The following is a 24,504-nucleotide window of genomic DNA, read 5'->3' as shown; positions in this document are numbered from 1 at the left end:
AGAAACGCAGTAAAGCTAAAGTAAACATCTGCTTTGGTTTCAGAGGTCTGAAATAGAGAAAAGCATTTAGTGTAAATGCCAGCCTGCCAGCACCCTGTGCCTCGTTTATAATTTATGGAGATAGATGAGGTGAAAGTGAAACCAGAGCCAGCATCACAAAGAAGAAGCGATAATAATATCAGTAAAATATAACAGCTTCCTTTCTTTAAACATCCAGTATCCATGTTTCAGCCTAAACCACATCGGCTCCACATGGACTCCAGAATCTCTCCTGGTTTCCATCATCATCCAGCCCCGAGTGTTTCTGTGTAACTCGACACATCTCTGTGTCCGTCTGTCGCAGGGAGCTGAACTCTGTCCAGTGCGTCTCCGGTTCCAGCTGCGACATGAGGGCCAAAGCCTCGGACATGCACAGCAAGGACTGTGTCAAAGTGGCTGTCAGAGTGCGGCCGTTCAACAAGGTCAGTTTCTGCTTATTTTTATAGTCAGTATGAGTTTCTTAAGTACAGAGGGAACTCGTTGCCAATCAATGGCGCCTATATGAAGGTATTTAATTTAACTAACCAAAACAAATTAGCTGGAAGTAGGGAAGCATGAAATTACATAACGAGGACAGGTGTGTAAATGGGACCAGTGTGCATCTTTAAATGCGAGAAATGACCCAAGCAGAAAGTAAGCTCAGCAAAACTCAGGAATAATTTTTACATTTAAATGTTTTTATTCTTTGTTTTAAATTGTTCTACTCAGCTTTTTAAAAAATAAGAAAAAAGCTGAGCAGGGCCTCGTTTCTCGCGTTGTTCTTTAAGGACTGTCGAGATAGTTGCTGTAGTTTAATTTTATTTATTGTTTTCCTGACTTTAATGGTTTTTTTAATGCATAAAACTTTCGTTTTCGCATTTTAAACATGGTTATGGCCAATTCTGGACACATTCATATTTCTTGTCAGTCACTGAGGCCATTAGTGCGTCACGTATCAAACTGTCCAATATGCTCGACCAAGAAAATAAGAGTTGTTAGGCTAATAAGTTAAGTGTTGAATAAAACCCGTGAATAGTTTAAATTCCTGGCTGTACCATTTCGGGAACTAATTTATATTCAACTGTGATGGTTCTTTTTACAGTTTGCTCATCTGTTGTTCCGGTTCTTATCCGCAGCTTAATACTTTAGCCTGTGAAATGATGTCATGTTTGGAACATGTTGGTGATCCAGTTAGTTAATGCAACTGGATCATGACTTTCTCTTCACTAAGGTTGTTTATCCTCTTCTTCTGCTTCACTTCTCAGTTTCGGAGTTCCACAGGGATCCATATCGGTTACCCTGTTTATCTCATATGTTGCCAGTTACGTGTTGTGGAGGTCCAGTGTTCCTCCTCATTGTTTTATCAGTGACATTCAGGTCTAACTTTTGGATACGATGGAAAGCAGTTATCTACTTAAATACCGAACTGACTGGATGAAATCAAGATGGATCTATTTAATATTTCTGAACCATAAACTTTTATGATACCAGTTTAGAAAAAATGTCTTTGATGGGTTTTTTTGGTTTTTTCTTCAAATGTTTAAATGATTATGTTATTGTTTTTTTTAAGGGTTAGCTACCTTTTGGCAGCATTGTCATGGAGGGGCATAAGTCAATGACTTTTTTGTAAACAATTTAGAAACATTTCATAAAGTTTCAACAAGTTATTATAATTTAAATGCAAATTGAACTCTTTAAAAGTGTTTAAAAGTATTTTACATGTTGCCCAAAATGTTCAGCGTTGGTCTCATCTGACCAGAGCACCTTACTCAACTGTTTGGTTTTTTTTAAATGTCTTGTAGAAAACTGCAGACAAGACTTTCTTTCTCCAGTGGCTTTACTCTGCAGCACTATACTGGTTGAGTGCCTGGCTGGAGTTGTTCAGTGAACTGGTTCCTCTACATGAGCTGTGGATCAGCTCATCCAGGGTTACCATGGGCCTCTGGGTCGCTGCTCTGATCAGTGATTAACCTCTGAGGCCTCCGCAGAACAGCTGGATTCAATTAAACTCAGATTTACATTATCTACTACAATATAAATGCAATCATCCTCCCACTGTCTCGTTTTCTCTTTCCTCCAAACAGAGAGAGAGGGATGCAGGCAGCCGTTGTATCATCTCTCTAGTGTCGACCTCCATTAGTATCCAGGATCCACGCGACTGCCACAACCGGCGGTCCTTCTGCTTCGATTATGCGTACTGGTCCCACAGCGGCTTCACGAGAGACCAGACTGGTCTCTTTGTCCCTAAAGAACTGGGGGGCCGATACGCTGACCAGGTGAGCGCGAAGGAGACAGACAACGTTTACCAGACAGAGTGAAAAGATGAAATTATAATGCTTGGTAAAAAGCTGCTTTTTCAATCCCCAGCACAGCGTGTTCCAGGACCTCGGAGTGGGAATACTGGAGAACGCGCTTCAGGTAGGAACCGTTCCATCTTTCCGTTAGTTGTTTACAAAGTGACTTCATGATAAACCAGTGAAATCACATGTGCAGGGTTACAACGCCACGCTCCTAGCATACGGACAGACCGGATCAGGGAAGAGTTACTCGATGGTGGGCTACGGGCCCAATAAAGGCCTGGTTCCTAAGCTGTGTGACCGGCTGTTTGAGGCGATCAGAGAACACCAAGAAAACAGACAATGTCAGGTAATAATTTAACAAGATCGCTATACTTGTCTTCATGGAGGTCAGTTTACTTTCACTTCTTCGTCTTCATCTTAGTTAAATGAGAGAAACATACTGTGCTGACAGAGGACAGGCTTTTGTTCTGAATGCTTGTTGATGTGTCCTCAGGTCTTTTTCAGTATGTTGGAAATCTATAATGAGCAGGTAAATTTGAGCTTTATTCAAGAGAAGTTACTGTTTTTTATTTTGCTGTCACTTTAGCCTTTCTTGTTATGTTTCTCATGACCTTCTTTATTTCCAGGTGGTCGACCTTTTGTCTCGGGGGTCTCGGTCTGCAGCTGGACTTAGAGTGAGAGAGGAGCTGCAAAGAGGCTTTTATGTTGAGGGTCTCCGTAAAATCCCCTGTGAGAATGCTCTGCAGGTAAAAAAAACAAATGTTTAGTTGTTTGCCAAAGTGTTACTAGGTTTTGTCTTCATACATGTAACAACAATGAAAACTTCCACCCCTTTGTTAAAAAATTTATCTCATTATAATGAGACAGTATCTCAAAATAATGAGATTATTTATTTTATTTATTTATTTTTTTAATTTTGTGAAATTCTGAGAGGTTTCTTAGTTTCCAGAAAACTGCCAATAAAGACAAAAGTCAAGTAGACTGGGATTGAACCGTGAATTATGAAAAACTAGAAGTTTATCAGTAAACAAGATACAGTCTTAAGTAAGAAAACCATTCAAAGATAAAATGGAATAATTTTGGGAAAAAATAAAATAAAGTGCTCTAGAGGATCAAAATGTTGATAATTGTTCAATATTTTGATCAGGACTGATGAATAAAAGACTAAAGCAACAACAACAAATATTAATATCTGTTATTTTTATAGCAACTTTAAATTGGTTTTGCCTTTAATAATTTGAGAGTATAAAATTTTAAATTGGGTGTGATACAAAAATGATCTGTACATCAAAAAAATCCCTCAGCCAACCAGCATTTATTATATAGAAAATAACAAAAACAAATTTTCAACCATGACATTGAATAATCAAACAGACCTAAAAAGATTTGATTCTCCTGAATTATGTAATTAAAATATTAATCTGAAACGGTTTTCTGAAGTTTCCATCTCTGTTCTATTCAGTATTTTTGGTTAAAAATGAAACTGACATCTGAAAGTTGGTTTTAGCTGTAAAGCTCTTTAATTTAAGTTGTTTTGTTACCAAAATATCCAACCAGTCCTTTAATGGAGTTGATGTTAATGAGCTTTGGTTCATTTTAAATGGATCTGATTTGACTACAGGTGGAGCAGCTGATGGAGCAGGGAACCAGGACTCGAACCACCGCTGCCACTCAAATGAACGCCAACAGCAGCCGCTCACACATGCTCATTATCCTGCAGCTCAAACAGGTAAAACGGGCCCCATGCTTTACGTCTGCAGTTTATTTATTAATGCTGAGAAAATCATTTTCAGAGGAAACGCTCTGAACTGTTATCAAGTCGGTTTGTTTGGATCAAATCTAATTTGATTCAGTTCACAATAAATTATCTAAAGACTCAAAGGATAAAATTTGGTCCGGTTTATTCTGAATTTACAAAATAATCTTATTTAGCCTGATTGAGATCCAACTTCATGAATTTGATGCTATTTCTACTGTACAGCTGAGAGTGAAATACTTGCTGATAGTTTTATTTTTAAGCCAGTCAAATGTTGTCATGTATTTTGTGTTAGAAATAATTTCAGACAACTAATAATTAATTCTATTTTTATCAATTGGTATCCAGGGTATTTATAGTTATAGTTAGATTTTTTTAATATACGTTGTCATTGTGTTACCTAAGCAGGTTTTGTTTATTGTATTTGTTCAGCTCTGTATTTTTAATGTTCTGCACCAGTTGTTTTTTTTTTTTTTACAATGTTTTCATTTACATTATTTTTTATTTACATTTTCTAAATATTCCGAGAGGTTTTTGTTTTCCCAGCTGGTCTTTGAGTTATTATAATCTCAATATTTCTAATCCACTCCGGATTTCAGTGCTCCTGTCTGTCGCTCATCTTGTTTTGGGCTTATTTCTTGATTATTTGTTTTATTTATTTATTTATTTTTATTTTCAACTTGGGTTTGATGTTCAAACTTTAAATTTTCTTCTTGGGTTTTGCTTTAAAATTATTTTTCATTATGATCTTTCTCATGACAACACCAACAAGAAGCCATTTTAAAAATTATTTTGTAAGTGTGGCCAGCTTCTCTAGTCTTGCCCCATAAAACTCCTTTGTACGCGACACATTTCTTCAAAAAAGAGGTCTGGAATCCAGCAGTAATGTTTGTGTCTTTACTGGATATGATAAAATAAAACCAAAGTAACAGATTCAAAACAAATAGAAAGTGACGGTCAAAGTGCTTATCTAATCAGTCAACAGCCAATCAAAAGGCACCATGTAATAAGCTTAAACCAGATAAAATCACATATGTTTATCCTTTCAAATAGCAATGCAACAAATGAAACTCACGTTAACAAAAATGACATTTTATATGAAGTTTCTACTATTTATAAATGGCTCTTATACAGTATATTTATTTCTGTGTGCTTTTCTAACTCAAGTGTTTTCAATCAAACATCTTGACCAGATCTTCTCTAAAGAGAGCATCACGAAGCAGTCCAACATCAACCTGGTGGACCTGGCTGGCAGCGAGCGCCAGAGGTCTTCAGGCTCTGAAGCTGACAGACTCAAAGAGGGAACAGCCATAAACCTGAGCCTCACCACGCTGGGCAATGTCATCAGGTTTGCTCTGTTTTGTTTGGTTCGCCTTGTTCTTGCATGTTGCTGGTTCCATCAGTTTTCTCCATATTCGTTCTTGTTCATGCTCCCTCCCTGCCCATGCCTGCCCTGCTCGCTCTGTTTTTGTCCCGTCTTCTTATTTCTTTTTCTTCTTTGGCTCTTTCCTTTGATTTGTTATTTTTCCTTTTAAATCATGTAAAGCACTTTGTAATGCCTTGTTGCTGAAAATGTGCTATAAATTCAATCTGGAGAGACTCACACGGAGAAGAAAATAGCAGTTAAAAAGATTTAATGGTACAATTTCTTTGGCGCTCGGACCCGGCAGAAGACCGTGAGCCGAGGATCGCCGTGAGCAGGCGGTCTGCTCGGCGAGCTCGGGATAGTCTTCCCCCCCGGGACCGAAACTGGTGGCGGAGCGGAGCTTGGAGAGGAAGAGCACAAGGGATCCTGGAGGACGACCCTCATGGTGAAGGTGGAGAAGGGGAGGAGGTGGGTCGAAGCACGGCTGACGAGCAGGAGGACCCCAGGGTAGCTTGGACTTTTGAAGGTGTCTTTGGACGACGATTGGCTGGAGCGGCGTGAAGCTCCGGTCCGGATTGGCTGCGGTCGGGCGTAGGGATTAGATGATGTGGTGAAGCTGGTCGAGTCTCCCAGTTTGAATTTTCGCCAAGGCTCCATAATAAAATGACCTTTCTCCCTCCAGCGCCCTGGCAGATATTGCAGTGGGGAAGAAGGTGGTTCATATTCCCTACAGAGACTCGGTTCTCACCAAGCTGCTGCAGTCTGCGCTGGGAGGAAACAGTCGCACCGTCATGGTAAACACACAGAAGAGTTGGCAGATGATTTTAAAAAATATGTTATATTTTTTTAATTGATTGTTTTACAAATGCTAACTTGCTTGTGAAGGACCAACATAAAGTAGTGGACCGTTTTCAAATGCAAAAGTACAAAAATATGAAAAATAGTCACATTTTGTGTTCAACTCCCCTTTGTGAATTATGTTCTGTAAAGATCTGAGAGGTTCTTTAGAGAATATTAGTTAACAAACGGGATTAGGACGACCAATGGACACAGCAGAGAGGTCAGGGATATGTTACAAAGGAGTTTAAATAAGGGTTTGATTATAAAACAATACCTGGTGAGATTGAGTGTTTTTGCAGTCCAGTTAAGAATCTGTGGCAGGACTTTTTAGATTGACTTCTCTCCATCCAGTCTGACAGCTCTTCAGCTTTATTTGTGAAGAAGAATGAGGAGCAAATTCAGTATCTGATTGTGCAAAGCTTGAGTGAGACTATTTTTGTGAAAAATGTTGAAAACCAGGTTTTATTTTCTTGTCTGCCTTGTGTTGGTCAATCACAGAAATTCTCAATAAAATGCATTAAAATGTGTGGTTGTAAAGTAACAAAATGGGGGGGGGATGCAGTGGTATGCAAACCATTGTGATGTACTGATTTGTCATATTTATTTTCCAGATTGCCACTCTGAGTCCAGCAGATATCTGCTATGAGGAGTCTCTCTCCACCCTGCGCTACGCTGAAAGGTACATTAATCATTTACGATCTGGAAACCAAGCTGAATATTATTGGTTTTCGTCATACTAACACATTTTACATTCACAATTCAGGGCAAAACGAATCCAAAACAGGGCAGTGGTGAATGAGAGCCCCACTGAACGCCTTGTTAAAGAGTTAAAGGCTGAAAATGCCCGACTGCTGCAGAAACTGAGCCGGATGGACCAGGAGGGGCGCAGAGCCACAGATGAGTCCAGTAAGAATCGATGTTTGGACAAACCAGACGACCGTTCAGCTGGCAGAGATCAGAGAGAGTAATCTTATCTGTTTCCAGAGGAACTTCGTCAGCTGTTGACCCAGAATGAGCTCCAGATCAGAGCCATTCAGACTCTGTGGGAACAACACCTGCAGGAGGCGCTCAAAGACTGGGAGCAGCAGTATGCCAACATCACACAGGTACATACACACACACACGCACACGCACACACACACACACACAGACACACACACACGCACACACACACACAATCTGGGATTTTTTTCTGCTTCTAAAGAGTTTAAAAATAAATGCATACAGAGAATGGGAATTAAAGTGGGTTAAGAAGTGGAAAATATGTTTTAGATGAAATATTTTCAGTGTGAAATCATCCTTTGTCTGGGTGTAAATGTTCATGTTTCTTTAATTTATTGTCAGGAGAGGAGGATGATGCAGATGTATCCTTACATCCTGAACATCAACGAGGACGCTCAGCTGTCAGGGGTGGTGAAGCTTTTCATCCAGGAGGGTTGGTCTATCTCTAAAATATAATCCGTTCTAAACCGGACACGCAGCTCTGACATTTCATTTAGGTACAAAACCACACAATTCCTTAGTTACAATTTGTTCTGAAGAACTTCAGATGTTGAAGAGAATATACTTTGTTTTCTTTACAGAGCAGTTTAATGTGGTTTTCTCAAGCCAACAGAGAGTCAGTCATGACACTTATTTATTTTTATGAAAGTATCTGATAAATTTCTTCACTATGGACGTTCATGGGACTTTATGACAATCAGATGGTGAATCTTATGAGCATTTAAATGACTTAATTCCACTTTGTTAATACCATGTTGGTACAAGGCTGTCTGAGGTGTCAAGAAAACTGCAAAATCAGAGAACAAAATGTTTTGTTGTTCCAGGCGAGTGGGGCATCGGACTCTGTGACTCTGCCCCTAGATCCATTTCTATCAAGGGCTTAGGGTGAGTTTTCCTTTCCTTTTCAACATCCAGAAAGTACAAAAAAACAGAGAAACCCGCCAACTCAACCAGAGATCGATAAATTATGTTTAAAAATGCATCAGAACATATTTGTTCTCATTGTGCACACACAGTAATGTCTGCTTGTGAACTAGTATCCAGGAGCATCATGCGGTGTTCAGGAATGAACAGCGGCGTGTAACACTGACTCCACTGACGGGGTCAAAGGTTATTGTTAATGGGAACGCCGTGTACGAGACAGCAGAGCTGCAACACCTGGTGGGTATTTGCATTGCACCAACTATATTAATTAACTGTGTTAGATGAAACTAAAGCAGTCAAAGCCACTGCTTTGAAAAACGTTATTCTAAATATTTATCAGGATCGTCTCATTCTGGGCTCGAATTGTACCTACCTGTTCGTTGGTTATCCATCTGAGAGGGGCGGGGAAGACTGGGGTCGCTACGACTATGATTACTTCCAGTCGGAGCTGGCTGCTGCTGAGGGCATCCACCTGAGTGGGTGAAACCATCACTCTCTGGAACTGAATTTGTTTTATTTATATGGGGTAAAAAAAGTCATTTTTATTAATGTATAGGTGAGTCCAGCACCGGCTGTAGCCAGACAGATCCCAGTCTGTTAGCGGTCTTCTACGACTACATTCAGCTGATGCCCATGGTGGCCGAGGCCAACCAGATGAGTCAGGAACTGAGCAAGGTAACTCACAGTGTCCTGCTGTAGCTGCTCACATTGACCTCAGATGAGGCCTGGACAGATGTATGCAACATTTAAGGGCACACAGGAGTGACTTGGTAAATTCGCATTTCATTTCTTAATTTTCAGGGAGTTGAGTTTAAGCTGGAAATCAAAAATCTGGCCCTGTCGGATTCTCGAGGTCACGATCTGCAGAAAGACACTGTTGTCAGAGTGACCTCTGCAGGAAGCAAACAGGCTAGTGTTGCTCAAGGTGTCTCTCTCCTTTCTTTGTACCAGAAAGATGTTTCTGGATGATTTCAGTTGTGACACATGTTTTGCAGGTCTGGATGTGGTCCAAAGCCAAGTTTGTCAACCGCAAGTTTTTGATGGAGGAGGTCTACCAGCAGTTCAAGGCTGCACAACACGAAGACAATGTGTGTTATGGAAATAACACTGATGTCTTTTTCAGAATACCCAAATATTTCTTGAGGCAACTGAGCATAGACAAAAAAATGTTGTCCAACATGGGAAACGAGGGGGAAAACTTTGTAGATATCTTTAATTTCTAATAAGTGCATAAAGGTGGCATATTGTGTTTTCCTGAACAAGTTAGGATAAAAATGTTAATTACATTTTTGCACAAAATCATTGTTAGATAATGAGATGTTAGTCTGCTTCGTTCTGTCTGTTTTGTTTTGAGCTGTTTTAGGGCCTCTTGTCACTTTAAATCCAAGTAAATTGCTGTTGGCCACGCCCTCAACTCAACGTTTACGCTGTACGTGAAAATGGCGGCAAGTAGATTCACAAATATACAACTGTACACCTTTCAAAAGCAACCAGAGTCACCTGAACAACCAACAATAATGTATGAAATGGTTTTTGTATGGTAGGTAAGTCAACAACAAAACACAGCCATTGTACAGAAAATACCAAAACTAATTGACCAAACACTGGAGCTCGGCTTAGCTTGCTAGGTGACGGACTCGGCTTGTGTTGCTAGGTGACGGGCTGCCTGGGCTCGGCTGGGACGGTTAGGTAACGGCTCATTTTTCAGACGCTGAAAAGCATTAACTTGTTGCCGAAAAACGGCTGGATGTTTTATTTTAAGCGCTTGTGCTGCTCTTACAGACTCAAATGGATGTCTTGGAAAATTTTTAATTTTGCATAATAGGTCCCCTTTGAATTAAAGTTTACTTTAGATTTTAGAGCTATAACTCAACTTTTGCTATTGGTCCTTTTTGTATATGTGCTGCTACCAGAGAGTGGAGTGCCTCCCAGCTGTAGTGTTACCGAGAGATAAAGACCCTTTCTGGGATCCAGTTGAGCCTCTGCTCCTGGGAACTGCTCACCTCTGGCTGCAGTCTTTGGCCTTCCGCATCCCTCTGGAGGAGCAGCTGGAGGTACTCCATATGCTTCATACATGAGTGTTATCAGATGCCAGATGAATCTGTCTCTGTTTGCAGGTGTTGGGCTCAGAGGGGACAGAGGAGGCCATCCTACAAGCTCAGCTCATCCCCTGCACTTCCACTGGACTGTATGACACATATTTTAGCTGTAAGCTCACAGAAAGGTGTGTTTTTAAGAAATGCATATTTCCAGTCCACTGGGGGAGGACGACATCCTGATTGACCCGTCTGAAGTACTGGGTCGACGATTGGACTTCCAGCTGGTCCTGGATCAGTGCTGTGGGGTTCGTTGGATTAGGGAAGCCCGCAATCGAGGGATACAAATTGGGTGAGGCCTGGACAGATGTATTCAACATTTAAGGGCAGTTTGATAACAGAATGACGAATAACTTTAAAATTTTACATTGAGACTCCCTCACATAACTTTATTTCCTCTGCTGTGTTAGATTCAGGGTATTTGACTGCGGCGAGCTGCTTTACACTCCAGCTGTGTGGCACAACATCAATCCTCTGTTGGATCACCGGGTCCAGTTCACCTCCCTCCAAACATCCCAACGGCTGCTGGACTACTTGCAAAGCAGTGCTGTGGTGTTGGAGCTCTGGGGTCTTCAGGGTGAGGAAGGAAACGGAAATGACCACCACAGCACAATTTCAGCATGAAATTATCTTCACCAGGACATATAGTAAATTAGCAGAACATGCAGGCAGGTGTTGTCAGAGTTATGAACAGCTTAGCCTTCAGAAAAGAAAAGACTGTTTGGTAAACCATAACTTCCTACAACATTTTGAAGATAATCTGCTGAGATTTCTGTCGAGGCTTCCTGTAGCTTCTCCCACTGGATTGATTGACTGGATGGAGTTTTCTTTTATGCTACATAGTCAGGTTTTTACCACCAACGTTCAGATCTAGAAACTGACTTGGTCACTCCATTTTGTGCTGCTCTCTCCTGAACATTTCTGAACTCGCTTAGTATTTCTGAGATACTAAGCTGACTTAAAGAATCCCATGCTGCACTTTCGCTCCCTCATTATAAGCGGTTTTAGCTCTAGAACACAATTCCTAAATGATTTTTAAAATAAGTTTTCTAAAGTAAATTAGGTTATCACCTATAATAAGAAATAACTACTCCTGTGTGTTTTTCTTTTCTAAGAGGGTTGCAGTGTTTTGAGTTCATCTCTTGGAGCTGTGAGAATGACTGCAGAGGGCAGCTTTATCATCGACATGCTGGATCCACAAGCTACAGTAAGTTGAATATAAATGTTTTTTACTGGCAACTGCAAAATCAAATTAAAGTCCAGACATTTTGTGGACTTGCTGATTTGTTCACGTGTGTTTAAGATTATAAGATGACAGAGACATTCTCCTTTTGGGCTTTCTAATGGAGATCAGAGTTAATGGTTCCATCGATTAAAACAAATAGTCCATGTTTGACTGTCAGCAGCTAATCTCTTTTGTGGATCAGTCTATTAGCTAATATTTCATTGGCTGCAGCTATCGGACTCTGCTGAGCTTAGCTGTTCAGTCAGAGCTCTTCAACAGGACTTAGAGAAACTGAAGAGTCTCAACGAGTCATTAAGGAAAGAAAATCACAGTCTGAGAGAACAGCTCAACACAGTCAAGAACGGTAACTCAGACATGCACAATTATCCCACTTTGTTGTTTCATACCTGCATTGCTACTCAGTCCATGTTTCCCTCCTCTGGTTTTAGGCGGAGACGGCGTTCGTGGTCGGTCGCTACGTCCCAGCTGTGATGCAGAGTTCGCACGCGCCCTGAAAGTTTTCTACCACAGCATGACCTCTGTTAGGGGTCAGCTGCAGCGCTTGCGCAGACACAGACCCAGTGTAAGTATCTTTGTTTCTATGCAACCTTGGAAAAAGTGAGCCATGATGGTTTTCTAACACTAAATTGTTGTTGCATACACTCTCCAGGAGGAGTCGGACCTGCTGGGACTCAGACTGTTTGTGGACGAGCAGAGTCGTCTGCTGAGGGACTTCTCTGAGCAGCTGGAGGACAGCGTCTCCACACTCAAACAAGACATAGCGGCCATTGTACGCCGCAAAAGAGAACGCTCGGGCATCTGGTCTTAACTCAGTGTTTGTTGATTTGAGAAACTGTAAGTACCTCCAGTTATTCTTTGCATCCCGACAACAGAAATGGAAATCACAGAGAAAAACTCAAGTCTTAAAAAAGTTTATTAGACTGCATGTAAAATAAGCTTTTACATTACAACTGCAAATAAATTAAGTCAAGTTTTAAAAATCCTAGTTGGAGCTACTTGAACTCTTCCCCCCCCATGCTTTACTGTTAAAGATTGTTGAAGACAGACTTGTGTGAACATGAATGTTTAAAAGCTGAGAGCTTGTTTTACTTTTTTTTCTCCAACCATTTTGAGAGAAAAGCACTGTGGTTAATGTATGTAAGCAGCCATGGTAAAGTACAGACGATTGCTGTAGGTCCAAAAATGGGATATAGGATAAAAACAAAGGCAGATCAGTCATCATACAGAAAATCTATGTACAAGCTAATGAAGGCATAGAAGCACAGACTGGGCCTGATGTGATTATTGCATAACTGCAAGGTCAGAATTTGCACAATCTTGATGAAAACTGTGTTTTTCTGTTTGAAAGGCTAGAATATTTTTAATTTGCTTGGAATTGAGTACACAAAGTCAGTCAGAAGTATGTTGGGGTTTGAACTCAAGAGGTAGACTTAAAAACCACAAAGCGAGCTGGCACCACCATTTTTACTGATGTATGCTGAGCGCTTCTTTACTTCGGAGAAAGCACCCAGTGATGTGAATGCAGAACAAGAAAAGGCTGAGGGTAAAGGTGAGGTAGGTTAGTTCAATGACAAAGGATTAGGACTCAAACTGCAAGAAAACAATATTTACAGGTTGTTACATTTACAGGCAGACAATAAAAGTCGGCGCCAATAAAGTATAATGAATGTTCTTCTTGTTAGCTGCGCCTGTCAAGGCAGGTCTGAAGACAAACACATGAACAGGGGTGGATATTACAACACTTGTAAAAAATTAAGTCTCAAACAAATCTGTCAGTCTTTAGAGAAACACAAGTTTGAGTTTTAAATTATACTGGAATACTTTAAATTACAGATATGTTTATACAGTTTAAATTCTCCATTGGGCTTGATGACTGATTCCCCTTAAAGTGTTAATCAACTTACCAGGATCTTCAACATCCAATAAAATATAGAGGTTTTCTGAATTTATGGCAGATATTACAGTGGTTTATTTTTTAGGTTTTCATCTGTCTGGCAGTGTATTATTAGTTTAAGGGTGCTGTTTATGCCTTTCATTTCTACTCAAGTAAAATTTATGTGCTCCCCATTAGAGGATTCTTACCAACCGAGGCCTCAAAATTAAAGATGGTGCCTTGCACAAACAAATCCCGCTGGGTTTTAAATGTTGATCTGCAGCCCTGTTAATGGAATGAACTCTAAGTTAAAGATTAACATGCTTCCCAAGTGCAGTCCTTGATGCATCCCTGTTCCAACACACCTGAATTACATCAACATTCAGTCATTTTGTTCAGGTGTGTCTGACAAGGGCTGGACTTCAGCACCCAAGGTTTAGAAAGATTTCGTTGCACTGCAGACTAAGCAGTTTAATTTTCCTGACATCAAAAAGTTTTAAACTTAATCACCCCTGATATGTTTCTCTCTATGCACGCAGTAGACAGTTTTTCACAGTATAAAAATATTTGCTAAACAATTAAAAGGTCCATGTTTTTATGTTAGGCCCATATTTGTCTAAGACTTCACACACAGATTAGCATCAACAGCTGCAGGTCAAAATAAACAAGTCACTTTTGTGACAGATGAAGTGTTTGATATAAAAACAAAACTCTGCAGTCATTTTACAAGTTTCATAATATTTGCGAAGGTCCTATGGAATTAGGTTTTGACTGTGTAATAAGTGCAACAACCTTTTTTCCCCACAACATTTAGCCAGTTCCTGGTCTGTCCAGTGCAAGTTGCAGCTCTCCACAGTTTTCCCTGAATAAATCCTGAATCTGTAACTCAAAGGACCAGACTAGATCACAAACCACCGCAACGTTCTGGTAGATTCTGCTTTTTGCTGCAGAAAGTGATGAACTCCTCAGGCGCTGGTACCGTCCTCAGCAGGTCGGCCGTCACTCCCTGTGGTTCCATGGGTAATGAGGGTAGGCGAAACCTCCGATGTGTCCCGCTGGCTGCTGTGCCTTGAGTGGCTGTCTATCTTATGCAGGCTGCTGTGGGTGGAGAGTGGGTGGTCGAGCCGAGGCATGCTACCATGGAGATTGCGGTCCGGTGTGCCCCGGTAAGCTAGAGAATCGCTCCTGAGAGAGGTGGAGACGTACAGGGGTGAGGACAGAACGGATGGAGGAGTGATGCAACAGCGAGGGGTTTCTGAGCTACCTGTCGTCTCGATTGCGGCGCAGGCTGCCATGGTAACTGGCCTTGCTATGGACACTGCTGGGCTTACTTCTGGTCGATGCAGGGTGTCCATGATGAGTCCTGATTGGTTCGTCCAGATCTTCTAGAGCTGCCAAGTGGGTGGAGGAGGCGTGGGTGGAGGTGCCCTGCAGGGAAATACACAAACTTAAATTTTATATACACTTTACTTTTGAACTCTTCTGATTTTAATCAACAAATTTTACCATTTAGTGTTTTTATTTCACCATACTAAAAAAAAAAACTTTGGTCTTTTGCTTAAACTTGAAGTAAAAAAGTATTTGCAGAAAAGCTTTTTTGAATGACACAGTTATCAGCATCGTCTTTGAGTTGTGATGAGCCTGGATCTCCAAAAAGAACATTTCTGACTCCAACTCCTGTTATTTATACCAATTCTTAAACCATTCAGTGTCATGTTTCATTTCATCTTACAACAGCCACCAGAGGTTTGTTATTGTATACCCTGAAGCTTCTGCTACACACTGTACAACCCCTGGCAAAAAGTATGGACTCACCAGTCTTGGATGAGCACTCATTCAGACATTTCATGCTGTAAAACAAACTCAGATCAAAAACATGATACAATATTAAGGTCGTTCCAAAGTGCAACTTGTTGGCTTTCAGGAACACTCAAAGAAATGAAGAGAAACTATTGTGGGAGTCAGTGAATGATACTTTTATTGACCAAGCACAGGGAAATAAATATGGAATCACTCAATTCTGAGGAAAAAAGTGTGGAATCACTCAAATTGGAGGTAGAAAAAAAAGGACACACCCAGTCTATTTCCTTTCCCTAAATGGACACCTGCCCCAGATTAGATGTGCCCGTTAGTGTGCAGTTCAAAACACCTGCAGTCATGACACCTTGGAGGGCTGCTGGACGAAGTGGAGTGGTGAGAACCATGGCTCCAACAAGAGAAATGTCCCTTGAAACAAAAGAGAGGATTGTGAAACTTCTTGAGGAAGGTAACCCTTCACGCATGGTTGCTAAAGATGTGGGCTGTTCACAGTCAGCTGTATCCAAGATATGGACCAAATACAAACAGCATGGAATGGTTGTTAAAGCCAAGCGTACTGGTAGACCAAGAAAGACATCAAAGCGTCAAGACAAACAACTTAAGGCCATTTGTCTTGAAAACCGAAAAAGTACAACTAAACAGATGAAGCATAAATGGGAGGAAGTTGGAGTCAATGTATGTGACCGAACCGTAAGAAATCGCCTAAAGGAGATGGGATTTCAATACAGGAAAGCTAAACGAAAACCAGCATTGACACCTAAACATAAAAGAACGAGACTCCAATGGGCTAAGGAGAGGCAATCATGGACTGTGGATGACTGGATGAAAGTTGTCTTCAGTGATGAGTCAAGAATCTGCATTGGACAAGGTGATGATGCTGGAACTTTTGTTTGGTGCCGTTCCAGTGAGATTTATGAAGAGGCCTGCCTGAAGAAAACAACCAAATTTCCACAGTCCTTGATGATATGGGGCTGCATGTCAGGCAAAGGCACTGGGGAGATGACTGTGGTTAATTCTTCTATCAATGCACAAGTTTACATTGACATTTTGGACAGTTTTCTCATCCCTTCAATTGAACAGATGTTTGGTGATGATGAAATAATTTTCCAAGATGACAATGCATCGTGCCATCGGGCAAAAACAGTGAAGGCATTCCTTGAAGAAAGACACATTCAGTCGATGTCATGGCCTGCAAATAGTCCAGATCTCAACCCAATTGAAAACCTGTGGTGGAGATTGAAAAAAATGGTCCACAAGAAGGGTCCAACCAGCAAAGCTGATCTGGCAACTGCTATCAAAGAGAGTTGGCACCAAATTGATGCAGAATACTGTTTGTCACTCATCAAGTCCATGCCTCACAGACTGTAAGCTGTTATAAAAGCCAAAGGTGGTGCAACTAAATACTAGTGATGTATTTTGAATGGTCTTTTGTTTATGCGTTTTTCATGATTCCATACTTTTTTCCTCAGAATTGAGTGATTCCATATTTATTTCCCTGTGTTTGGTCAATTAAAGTATCATTCACTGACGTCCACAATGTTTTCTCTTCATTTCTTTGAGTGTTCCTGAAGGCCAACAAGTTGCACTTTGGAACGACCTTAATATTGTATCATGTTTTTGATCTGAGTTTGTTTTACAGCATGAAATGTCTGAATGAGTGCTCATCCAAGACTGGTGATTCCATACTTTTTGCCAGGGGTTGTATATCTTTTTTGGCTGAAAGTGGTTGCAGCCTGCAGTCCTACCTGTGTAGACGTCCCTCTTGACTTCCTGATAATCGGGGTGTTGGGTTCACGCAGCAGAGACTGAGCAAAGTCCGGCTGCTCCTGTAGAACCTGTCGGGACTCATTCACCCCACTGCTGTAGAGAAACCAAACATGGAGGCGTTTATTTCTATGGAGTTCTAGAGTTTTGGGCCAAAAATCAAAACTGGTTGCAGTTAACATGCAACCAGTTTTGCATGAATCAATGAGATGCGACATGGAAGAGCTCAGCCTGTGGCACTGCTGAAGTTGTTGGCCAATGAAGCTCAGTGATACCAGGTCATTAAACCAGGTTTAGTATTTGTGGTACTATGGTCAGCAGAGGGCAGCATGAAATGCTCTAAAGCTTCCTGGTACATGTGCTGACTTTAAACATGAAAAACACAGTGGGCCAACATCAGCAAATAACCTGAGTCAAAAATCAATAACTAGAAAACTTCATAATGGACCTGAAGTGAGTCTAGGAAAGAGTGGAGAGACGCAGAATCAGATGAAATGCAAAAATGTTATTTAATCTACAAAGTGAAGAGAACTGTCCCCTAGCAGTATAAGCCATATTATAACTTTTCAGTATTAAGACTCTTTATTATGCCATACTCTTAATTTTCAATTAATCAAAAATGTTGGGTTAGCCTCCGGTCATAAATACTTAAATATGCAAATTCTTGAAGTATAATCATTGTATTTGAATCTATTCACTAAACAAATGTCATTTTCTGATCACTAATGAATTCCTATTTATGACATTTTAATTACTGAAGCATTTAACAGGGAAAGGCTTTTTCTTTTCTTTTTACTGTGGATGGAGAAAATTGAATGTTGATTCAAAGAAATATTATTCCATCATAGTAAAGTAAGTTAGATTACCTAGAATGTTATACTTGATAATACAGTGTAAAATAGGTTGCTTCTTGTAAAAATCTAATTTCTTTATCAGTTTTTCTACACGAGACTAAAAAAAACCCAGAATCACAACTAAATGATTAGTTAAAACCTAAAGACATAAAGCATGTGATAAGTCATATCTGTAGAAATTTCAACATTTAAACAAAAGACAATCACATTTCTAATTTTCTAAAATATTTAGCTGCCATCAGTTCATTCTTTACTTAACGAGCAACGAGATGTAGTTTGCATCTATCCAGAAGTGCTCTACGAGATATAAATATTTATTTACATATGTACAAGACTATGTATCTATGGACTATAAGGGGTCATAGCAAAGAGATATAGATATTGTGGATAAATATATCCACAATATCTAAAAAAAAAAAATATAGTACATTCCTCCGAAAGTTAAATCCCTTTGGTGATCATCATCATGTGGCTTTATAAATATTAACCTGAAGGCGACTTACTCTTTGCGTCTGCGTCCGTGCAAGAAACTGGCCCATTCAAAGCACGTCTTCTTGCTGCCCACCCAGAACACAGAGGGAATCCCCACCACCAACATCATCAGGTATTTAATCAGGAACAGAACCATGGCCGGCTTGCTGGTCTGCTCAACCTAACAGGAACAGAAACATGTTTAACTCCAGCAGCAGCCAGACAGCTTTAAAATAACCACTACTGTGAGGAACAAGAAGAAAGCAGATTCATAATAAAAGCTTTTGCCTAGTAGATTATTTTCTCAACAATAAAGACATAGAAGCTCTGAATGCCACTGAAACAATTTAGAGATTAAGGGTCTAAAAGTATTCGGCCCTGACATATGTTTTTATCCCAGCCAGTCATTCAGGATGATTGAAGATGAGAGTAAATCCAAGTAAAACCCGCCTGCTTTAACAGCTGAACTTCAAACTGGGTTCAACTGCAGTGTCTTTGCCTTCAGCTGAATGATAATTCTGCTGCATCTCCCAGTAGAGGGCAGGAGTTTATTATAGCTGCTGCTCTGCTTTATAGATGCATGTATCAAACATAAACACCAGGGTATTTTTATATCTACTGTATGATCTAGGGAGTGATCTATATTCCTACAGGTTTATTTCTATTTAACCTGTTAGGAGCCCAGAAAGCAGACCACAAACTAATGAATGCCATTTACAGACTACCTTTTTTAAATGGTGAGCTGTTGTGGTCTTTAATATTTTATGACAGCTTATTTTCCCCTCATGATATGCATAATAAATTCCAAGGAGAGGAAGTCTTTAATATTGCTTAAATCTGATATTTAAGCAATATCTGATGTTTCCTGCTCATCAGTGCAAGAACTAAATGTATAAATTGGGACCTTATGTAATTAAATATAACATTAATTACTCAAAAGTATGTATGTGTGTGAGCACAAAATGCTGCTACCAATGGATAAACATTGAAAATATAATACTGTGAGGCAGATTTCTGCTGGGAGCAAAAATTTATTTCCACTAAAGTTCAGATCATTACTGTATTATTAAAATGAGAAATGAAAACATTTTCTCTTATTCTTATACAATTAATCACAGGTTTTCAGTCAGAAGTCTTACTTTACTAAATTGAGTCAATAACTGGATTTTGCATTTGTTGCTTTCATCATATATATATATATATATATATATATATATATATATATATATATATATATATATATAAACACTCAAACTAAGGTTAGTTTAGATTTTTCCCAGCTGATACAGATATTTGTTTTATACTGAACTCAAAACAAAGTGCATCAACACATAATTTTGGTTGATGCATTTATAGACTGGAAATTGCGCAACTTTTCAGTTTTCTTGTATTTAATGAGTTGGGGAAAATAAACTCAGAGCTTTCAGTATTTGACCCGATCAAAGGAAACCGGCTGGTTCTGATCTCTGGTCGATTGATTATTTGATCCCCGATTCAAACATACAAAACAATGTTCTCATTTCTAGACTTTATAAACTCAACCAGGAAATGGGCCTAAAGTAAATCCCATGCTTTAGAGCTGTTATGTAACAAGGAACCATGATCATAAGAGAGCAGCCGGTGCATTAAAGACCTTTGCTTTGCCCTCATTATTTCAGTAATCCATTCCATTTGCTGCAACAAAATTTAGCTGAAAAAAAAAGTCAAAGCTGAAATGCTGCACCTACTTTTACAGTGTTAGTGGTAAACCCATTATCTTCTAAACCCAGAAGAAAAGAAAAGGGAACCATGGGACTTTAGAATATTACTATCTATAATCCAGAGACACAAGCTACTTGAGCTACAATAATAAAAACAGAATATACAATTTTCCAAAGGTATTAAACTGTTTTGTCCGTCATTCAACATTGACACATATGATCTGCCTAAGGGACAAGTCCAGTGACACACACACGGACTGAAACACCACAGCAACATGCAGCAGAGGTCTGTCACACACACACACACACACACACACAGACCAGTAACATAAGCATTTGCACCTGTCTCCAAACACTCGTATAGCCTGTCATATGGAGGCCAACACTTGCCTGGAAGTCTAATGCAATTTGAAAATGTTGTGCATGCTTTCAACAGGGAGCGGGGGGTCCATTTTTCTGGTTATTAATTTAGTAGCAGACTGTACAAAAACACCGCCCTCCTACTGCTCTTCATAAGCGCTACAAAGCCTTCATAGAGAACAGGCAGCAGAGCATGACTGAGAAAGTCTGGAAGAAAGAGACACCAGCTGAGAAAAGGGAGGAGAAGGCGAGAAGGGGGAGACCAAGAGATGAAAAAGTAGGAAAAACCAGCCGAAGGAGTGAAAGACAAGACGACAAGAAGACAGAGGAAAACAAAGATTGTAGCATTTTGGGGAGTCGGTCTGGAGAACTGCATTATGTGAGCTAATGATGCGTACAGCACTCTGGTGTCCTCCCTCACCCACCCACACACACACACACACACACACACACACACACACACACACACACACACACACACACACACACACACACACACACACACACACACACACACCAGGGTCTGGTAGTCACAGCAGCTCACACACAGACCTTTTGCACCGAGTGATTAGCTCAGAATATTGCAATTTGCTTTTAAGTTTAAATTGGCAATAACAAAACTAATGATTTGTGGAAAAAAGCAGGAAAAATTAAAAAGATAAGTAATTTATTAAATGCAAGTCATTTATTGAATTTCTGAAATTGACCACAGTAAGGGATTTTTATGAGATCAAAAATGAAAAACAATTACAATGCAACCTAACTTTCATGGTTATTTTTGATTTATTGTATAGAACATTATGATGGTTTGTGGCTGTTTTCTTCACTTGTGACCTGGATGACTTGTCATTATGAATTTTGCTATTGTACAGCAAATACAGTGATAAAACCAACTGGCCAAATGTGCTGGAGCTCTGGTTGGGTTGCTAGGTAACAGGGATGGGCTCAGGAGAGGTTGCTAGGCAACAATGCAGAGCCCGCTGTGACTTAAAATAAAATATACTTTATTGCTCGCCAAGGGGAAATTACTCACATAAGTGATATTAAGTAATGTAAATATGACTCAATATAAATAAATTAATATAAATTGGGAGGTTTATTTGAGACAGCTAATTTCCCAGATGCCAAAAATCCTTAACTTACTCTAGAAATTCTAGAATAAGTCAGAAATATAAGAAAAAAGTCACAAATCTTAACCCACTTCCCCCTGAGATTAGGTGTAAAAAAGTCGTATATAAAGACTTTTTTACACTCCGTCATCTTTTTCACAGAGGTTAAAACTGTGGAAAACAATTTCTTATGCTGTGTTGAGCAATCCCTTTGTTTTCCTTTACCATATATGGGCAGGGGATGTGGTACCGCCGACAGTTCTCCTCCATCCACGTCGTTTCCCAGATACCCCGATAGGTGTGTTCATAAATGTAACAGCCAATCACTGTGAATAAGGGGGCGAGGTAGAGCACCGAGAACACGCCCATTCGGATCATGAACTTGACAAGTTTGGCCTGGTTTTCTTTCTCCAGTGGAATCTCCATCCGGACCCGGTTCAGAGCGATAATTCCCACTAAAAGCAGCGAGATGCCAACCTGAGGGAATAATGAAGCAAATGAAGAGGGCACTCAGACAGACGTGGCGCGATTACAATGAGTGATTAGTTCTTAAAGGGTACAGTGAGGCAGTCCACATTTCTAACATATCATTCGCTCCTTTATCTCTTCCACAATCAATCATTTATCCCTTCTTTCATCACTGCTCGTCTAACTGAACTCACCGCCACATTGAAGCAGAGTGGTGCCAGAACAAACCACCTCAGGGCATCGATGTCATACAGGCCTATGAAACACACTCCACTGATCCCATCTCCCTCGATCTTATTCAAGGCCAACAGGGAGACAGTGAGGGCCCCTGGGAGGCCCCAGGCCACAGCGTGGAAGAGGAGGGCTTTCTTCTCAATGGCCTCGCTGCCCCATTTAGGCACAGCGGCCAGGAACCAAGTGATTGTCAGTACGACCCACCACACGCTGCCGGCCATGGTAAAGAAATACAGGACCATGAAGAAGAGAGTGCATGGCTGAGAGAGAAACAACAGGAAGAACGAGTTCTGTTTATTCAACCATGTGGAAGGAATCCTTTGGGATCAGAATAAAAACATTCCCATGACAAGATTTGTGATGTTAGGACACAGGTTAATCACTCGCCTTGTTGTGGGAGCCCTGTGTGATGGTTGAAGCTTTGAACTGGGCCGGGCTCACTGCATTGCATGCTACTCTGTCCTCCAGAAGGAAACCCAAGAAGAAGACCAGCGACACCATGACGTAACACACAGCGTAGAAGATGATTGGCCGCTCAGGGTATCGGAACCTATAGAGACACAGTTGATTCATTTCTCTGGTTCACTTTCTAATTCATAGTTTTAAGCCTTCCAGACCAAACGTATCGGCGATAACGCAGCCAAATGCAGTACCGTAATTCCGCCACAGTTTGCGCCATCTGAAAAATTCCAACGGTTTCTGAAAGGGGGAGACGTTGCGCTTTCTAGCCAATATTGGGTTATTACGGTAATTTCACTCCCACCTTAGCAGGGAGTGAAATTAATCTGAGCGGCACTCTTAATAGATTGTAGATTGTGAATAACTTGCTAGATATTGAAAGTTCCAGTTGTTATGGATAAATGGGCAAATATATTTACTCACAGGACATTTGAAGAACTACGTACCATTAAAATAAGCAACAGGGAAAGAGGGATTTAAAACTTAGGTGTTAGAGTGTTAAATATGCATACTAAAGATTTGTTTTCATTTCAGATTTAATTCACAGGGTTTTGTAAAATAAATATTTGGTTAAAAAAAGACAAAACTACTCTGACCTTGTAACATCGATGAGAAACGTCAGGAACGTGAAGAGCGTTGCAGAGAGACAAATAATAGAGACGACTCCAATGAAGTATCTCATAAAGGTGAGCTCCTGCTGGCTGAAGAACATGGACGGGCAGGGAGCAGAACAGTCCTTCCTTCCCATGAAGGAGTAGCCCAGGTCTGGGTCAACCTTGAGCTCTCGGGGACACCAGAAGCCGTAATCTCTCTGGACCGTCATGGATGACTGGTCAGTGGGTTCTGGGCCGGTCAGCAGGTCCTCAGCACGAGGGTAAGGCTCATCACAATCTGGAAACCTGGCAAACAAAACACTTTGTCGGAACATCAAGCTGAATCTGCTACAAGCTTTTCTGAGATTTCAGTTTATGCAATCACACATTAGGTGTCTTGTCTTTTCATGAAGCTATTTTCAAAATCAGTATGTTTACTTCCCTTCCATAACATCAAGCTGAAGGGACTTTTAGGACTAAACATTATCTTGGGAGTAAACTTAATTGTAGATCTAAGAAGTTAAGTGATTTGACAAACTTTGCCCTTACAGTAAAATTTTAGTTTTTAGCTAGAGCTAAGCTAAGGTAGATTTAGGTTTAAAACCTATGAACATTTTATTCTGACTGAAAGTATTTTAAGGTTCTGTAGCTGAAACTTTAGTTTTTCGAATTAAGATTTTTGTCACAAACTGTCATACATTTCTGTGACAAATTAAAGTTTAAGAGTGATTTTCATAGTTTGTAAAACTAACCTCATGCTTTCAGAATATTTCTCCTCATCTTCTCTTATTCACTGAATAAATCCCTTCATAAATCTTCCCTTTGTAAACTCAAAATCAACCTGTAAACTTTGCCCTCGTTGCTTTCGTTTTGGTTTGACGTGTTGAAGGGACCTGTCCTCCCTTTATGGATTATTCCAGCAGTTTTTTTCTGTGATCCACCTGGGATCTTTGAATCAACACCTGGTGACAGATGGATTCAAAAGACTTTTACAACAAACTATTCTCAAGAACGACCGACTCTTTCAGGTGGTCTAACTCAAACTATGAGCAGAATAAAGAAAATTTAAGCACACTATAAATTTGACTAAACAATGACCTTAAAATGTAAAAGTACCAATGTGCAAAGATAGAAATGCAGATTCTACACAGAAAAGTAAATAGGATTTTAAAAATATTTTTTGTTTGTTTTTCTTATTTATGTGCTCAAGTTGTCTCCTTTTTTGTTTTTGTGAAAGAAATGTTTGTTTTAAA

General features: G+C 40.1%; 2 protein-coding genes across 4 annotated transcripts in view; one reads left to right on the top strand and one right to left on the bottom strand.

The window, feature by feature from the left end:
- The first annotated feature begins 124 nt into the window (after positions 1-124).
- Positions 125-12,371, top strand: LOC102217566 (kinesin-like protein KIF28P). The gene is made up of 28 exons (XM_023332327.1): positions 125-129; positions 344-461; positions 2,103-2,294; positions 2,386-2,436; positions 2,512-2,664; positions 2,812-2,847; positions 2,945-3,064; positions 3,940-4,047; positions 5,268-5,422; positions 6,123-6,234; positions 6,892-6,959; positions 7,044-7,186; positions 7,265-7,386; positions 7,625-7,715; positions 8,107-8,167; positions 8,320-8,443; positions 8,547-8,682; positions 8,763-8,881; positions 9,008-9,115; positions 9,202-9,294; positions 10,120-10,260; positions 10,324-10,394; positions 10,460-10,594; positions 10,713-10,879; positions 11,418-11,509; positions 11,759-11,891; positions 11,977-12,110; positions 12,198-12,371. The coding sequence occupies exons 1-28, from the start codon at positions 125-127 to the stop codon at positions 12,354-12,356; spliced, it is 3,147 nt and encodes a 1,048-aa protein (XP_023188095.1). The 3' UTR covers positions 12,357-12,371.
- Positions 12,372-12,443: 72 nt separating this feature from the next.
- The window catches only part of LOC102232337 (frizzled-3-like), a 33,770-nt gene continuing 21,709 nt past the window's right edge, over positions 12,444-24,504 (bottom strand). For 2 of the 3 annotated variants that reach the window (XM_023332510.1, XM_023332513.1), the window contains 8 exons: positions 23,255-23,557; positions 22,587-22,749; positions 22,160-22,459; positions 21,723-21,974; positions 18,361-18,509; positions 16,985-17,099; positions 14,686-14,849; positions 12,444-14,606 (listed from right to left, as the gene is read on the bottom strand). In XM_023332510.1, coding sequence (XP_023188278.1) covers positions 14,387-14,606; positions 14,686-14,849; positions 16,985-17,099; positions 18,361-18,509; positions 21,723-21,974; positions 22,160-22,459; positions 22,587-22,749; positions 23,255-23,557 — 1,666 coding nt within the window. In that variant the 3' untranslated portion in view covers positions 12,444-14,386. The remainder of the gene's footprint in view (positions 14,607-14,685; positions 14,850-16,984; positions 17,100-18,360; positions 18,510-21,722; positions 21,975-22,159; positions 22,460-22,586; positions 22,750-23,254; positions 23,558-24,504) is intronic. The other variant, XM_023332512.1, reaches the window with a different exon arrangement.

The sequence above is a fragment of the Xiphophorus maculatus genome, chromosome 4 (assembly GCF_002775205.1).
Source record: "Xiphophorus maculatus strain JP 163 A chromosome 4, X_maculatus-5.0-male, whole genome shotgun sequence".
Taxonomy (NCBI): domain Eukaryota; kingdom Metazoa; phylum Chordata; class Actinopteri; order Cyprinodontiformes; family Poeciliidae; genus Xiphophorus; species Xiphophorus maculatus.
The sequence above is the reverse complement of the archived record's forward strand: the minus strand, read 5'-3'. Positions and strand labels throughout refer to the sequence as shown.

What these genes read in the sequence shown, in the direction of transcription:
- LOC102217566 (XM_023332327.1), top strand. An exon ending in TGGAAATCTATAATGAGCAG is followed by an intron (nt 2,848 to 2,944) that starts GTAAATTTGAGC and finishes CTTTATTTCCAG; the next exon opens with GTGGTCGACCTTTTGTCTCG. An exon ending in ATTTCTATCAAGGGCTTAGG is followed by an intron (nt 8,168 to 8,319) that starts GTGAGTTTTCCT and finishes CTTGTGAACTAG; the next exon opens with TATCCAGGAGCATCATGCGG.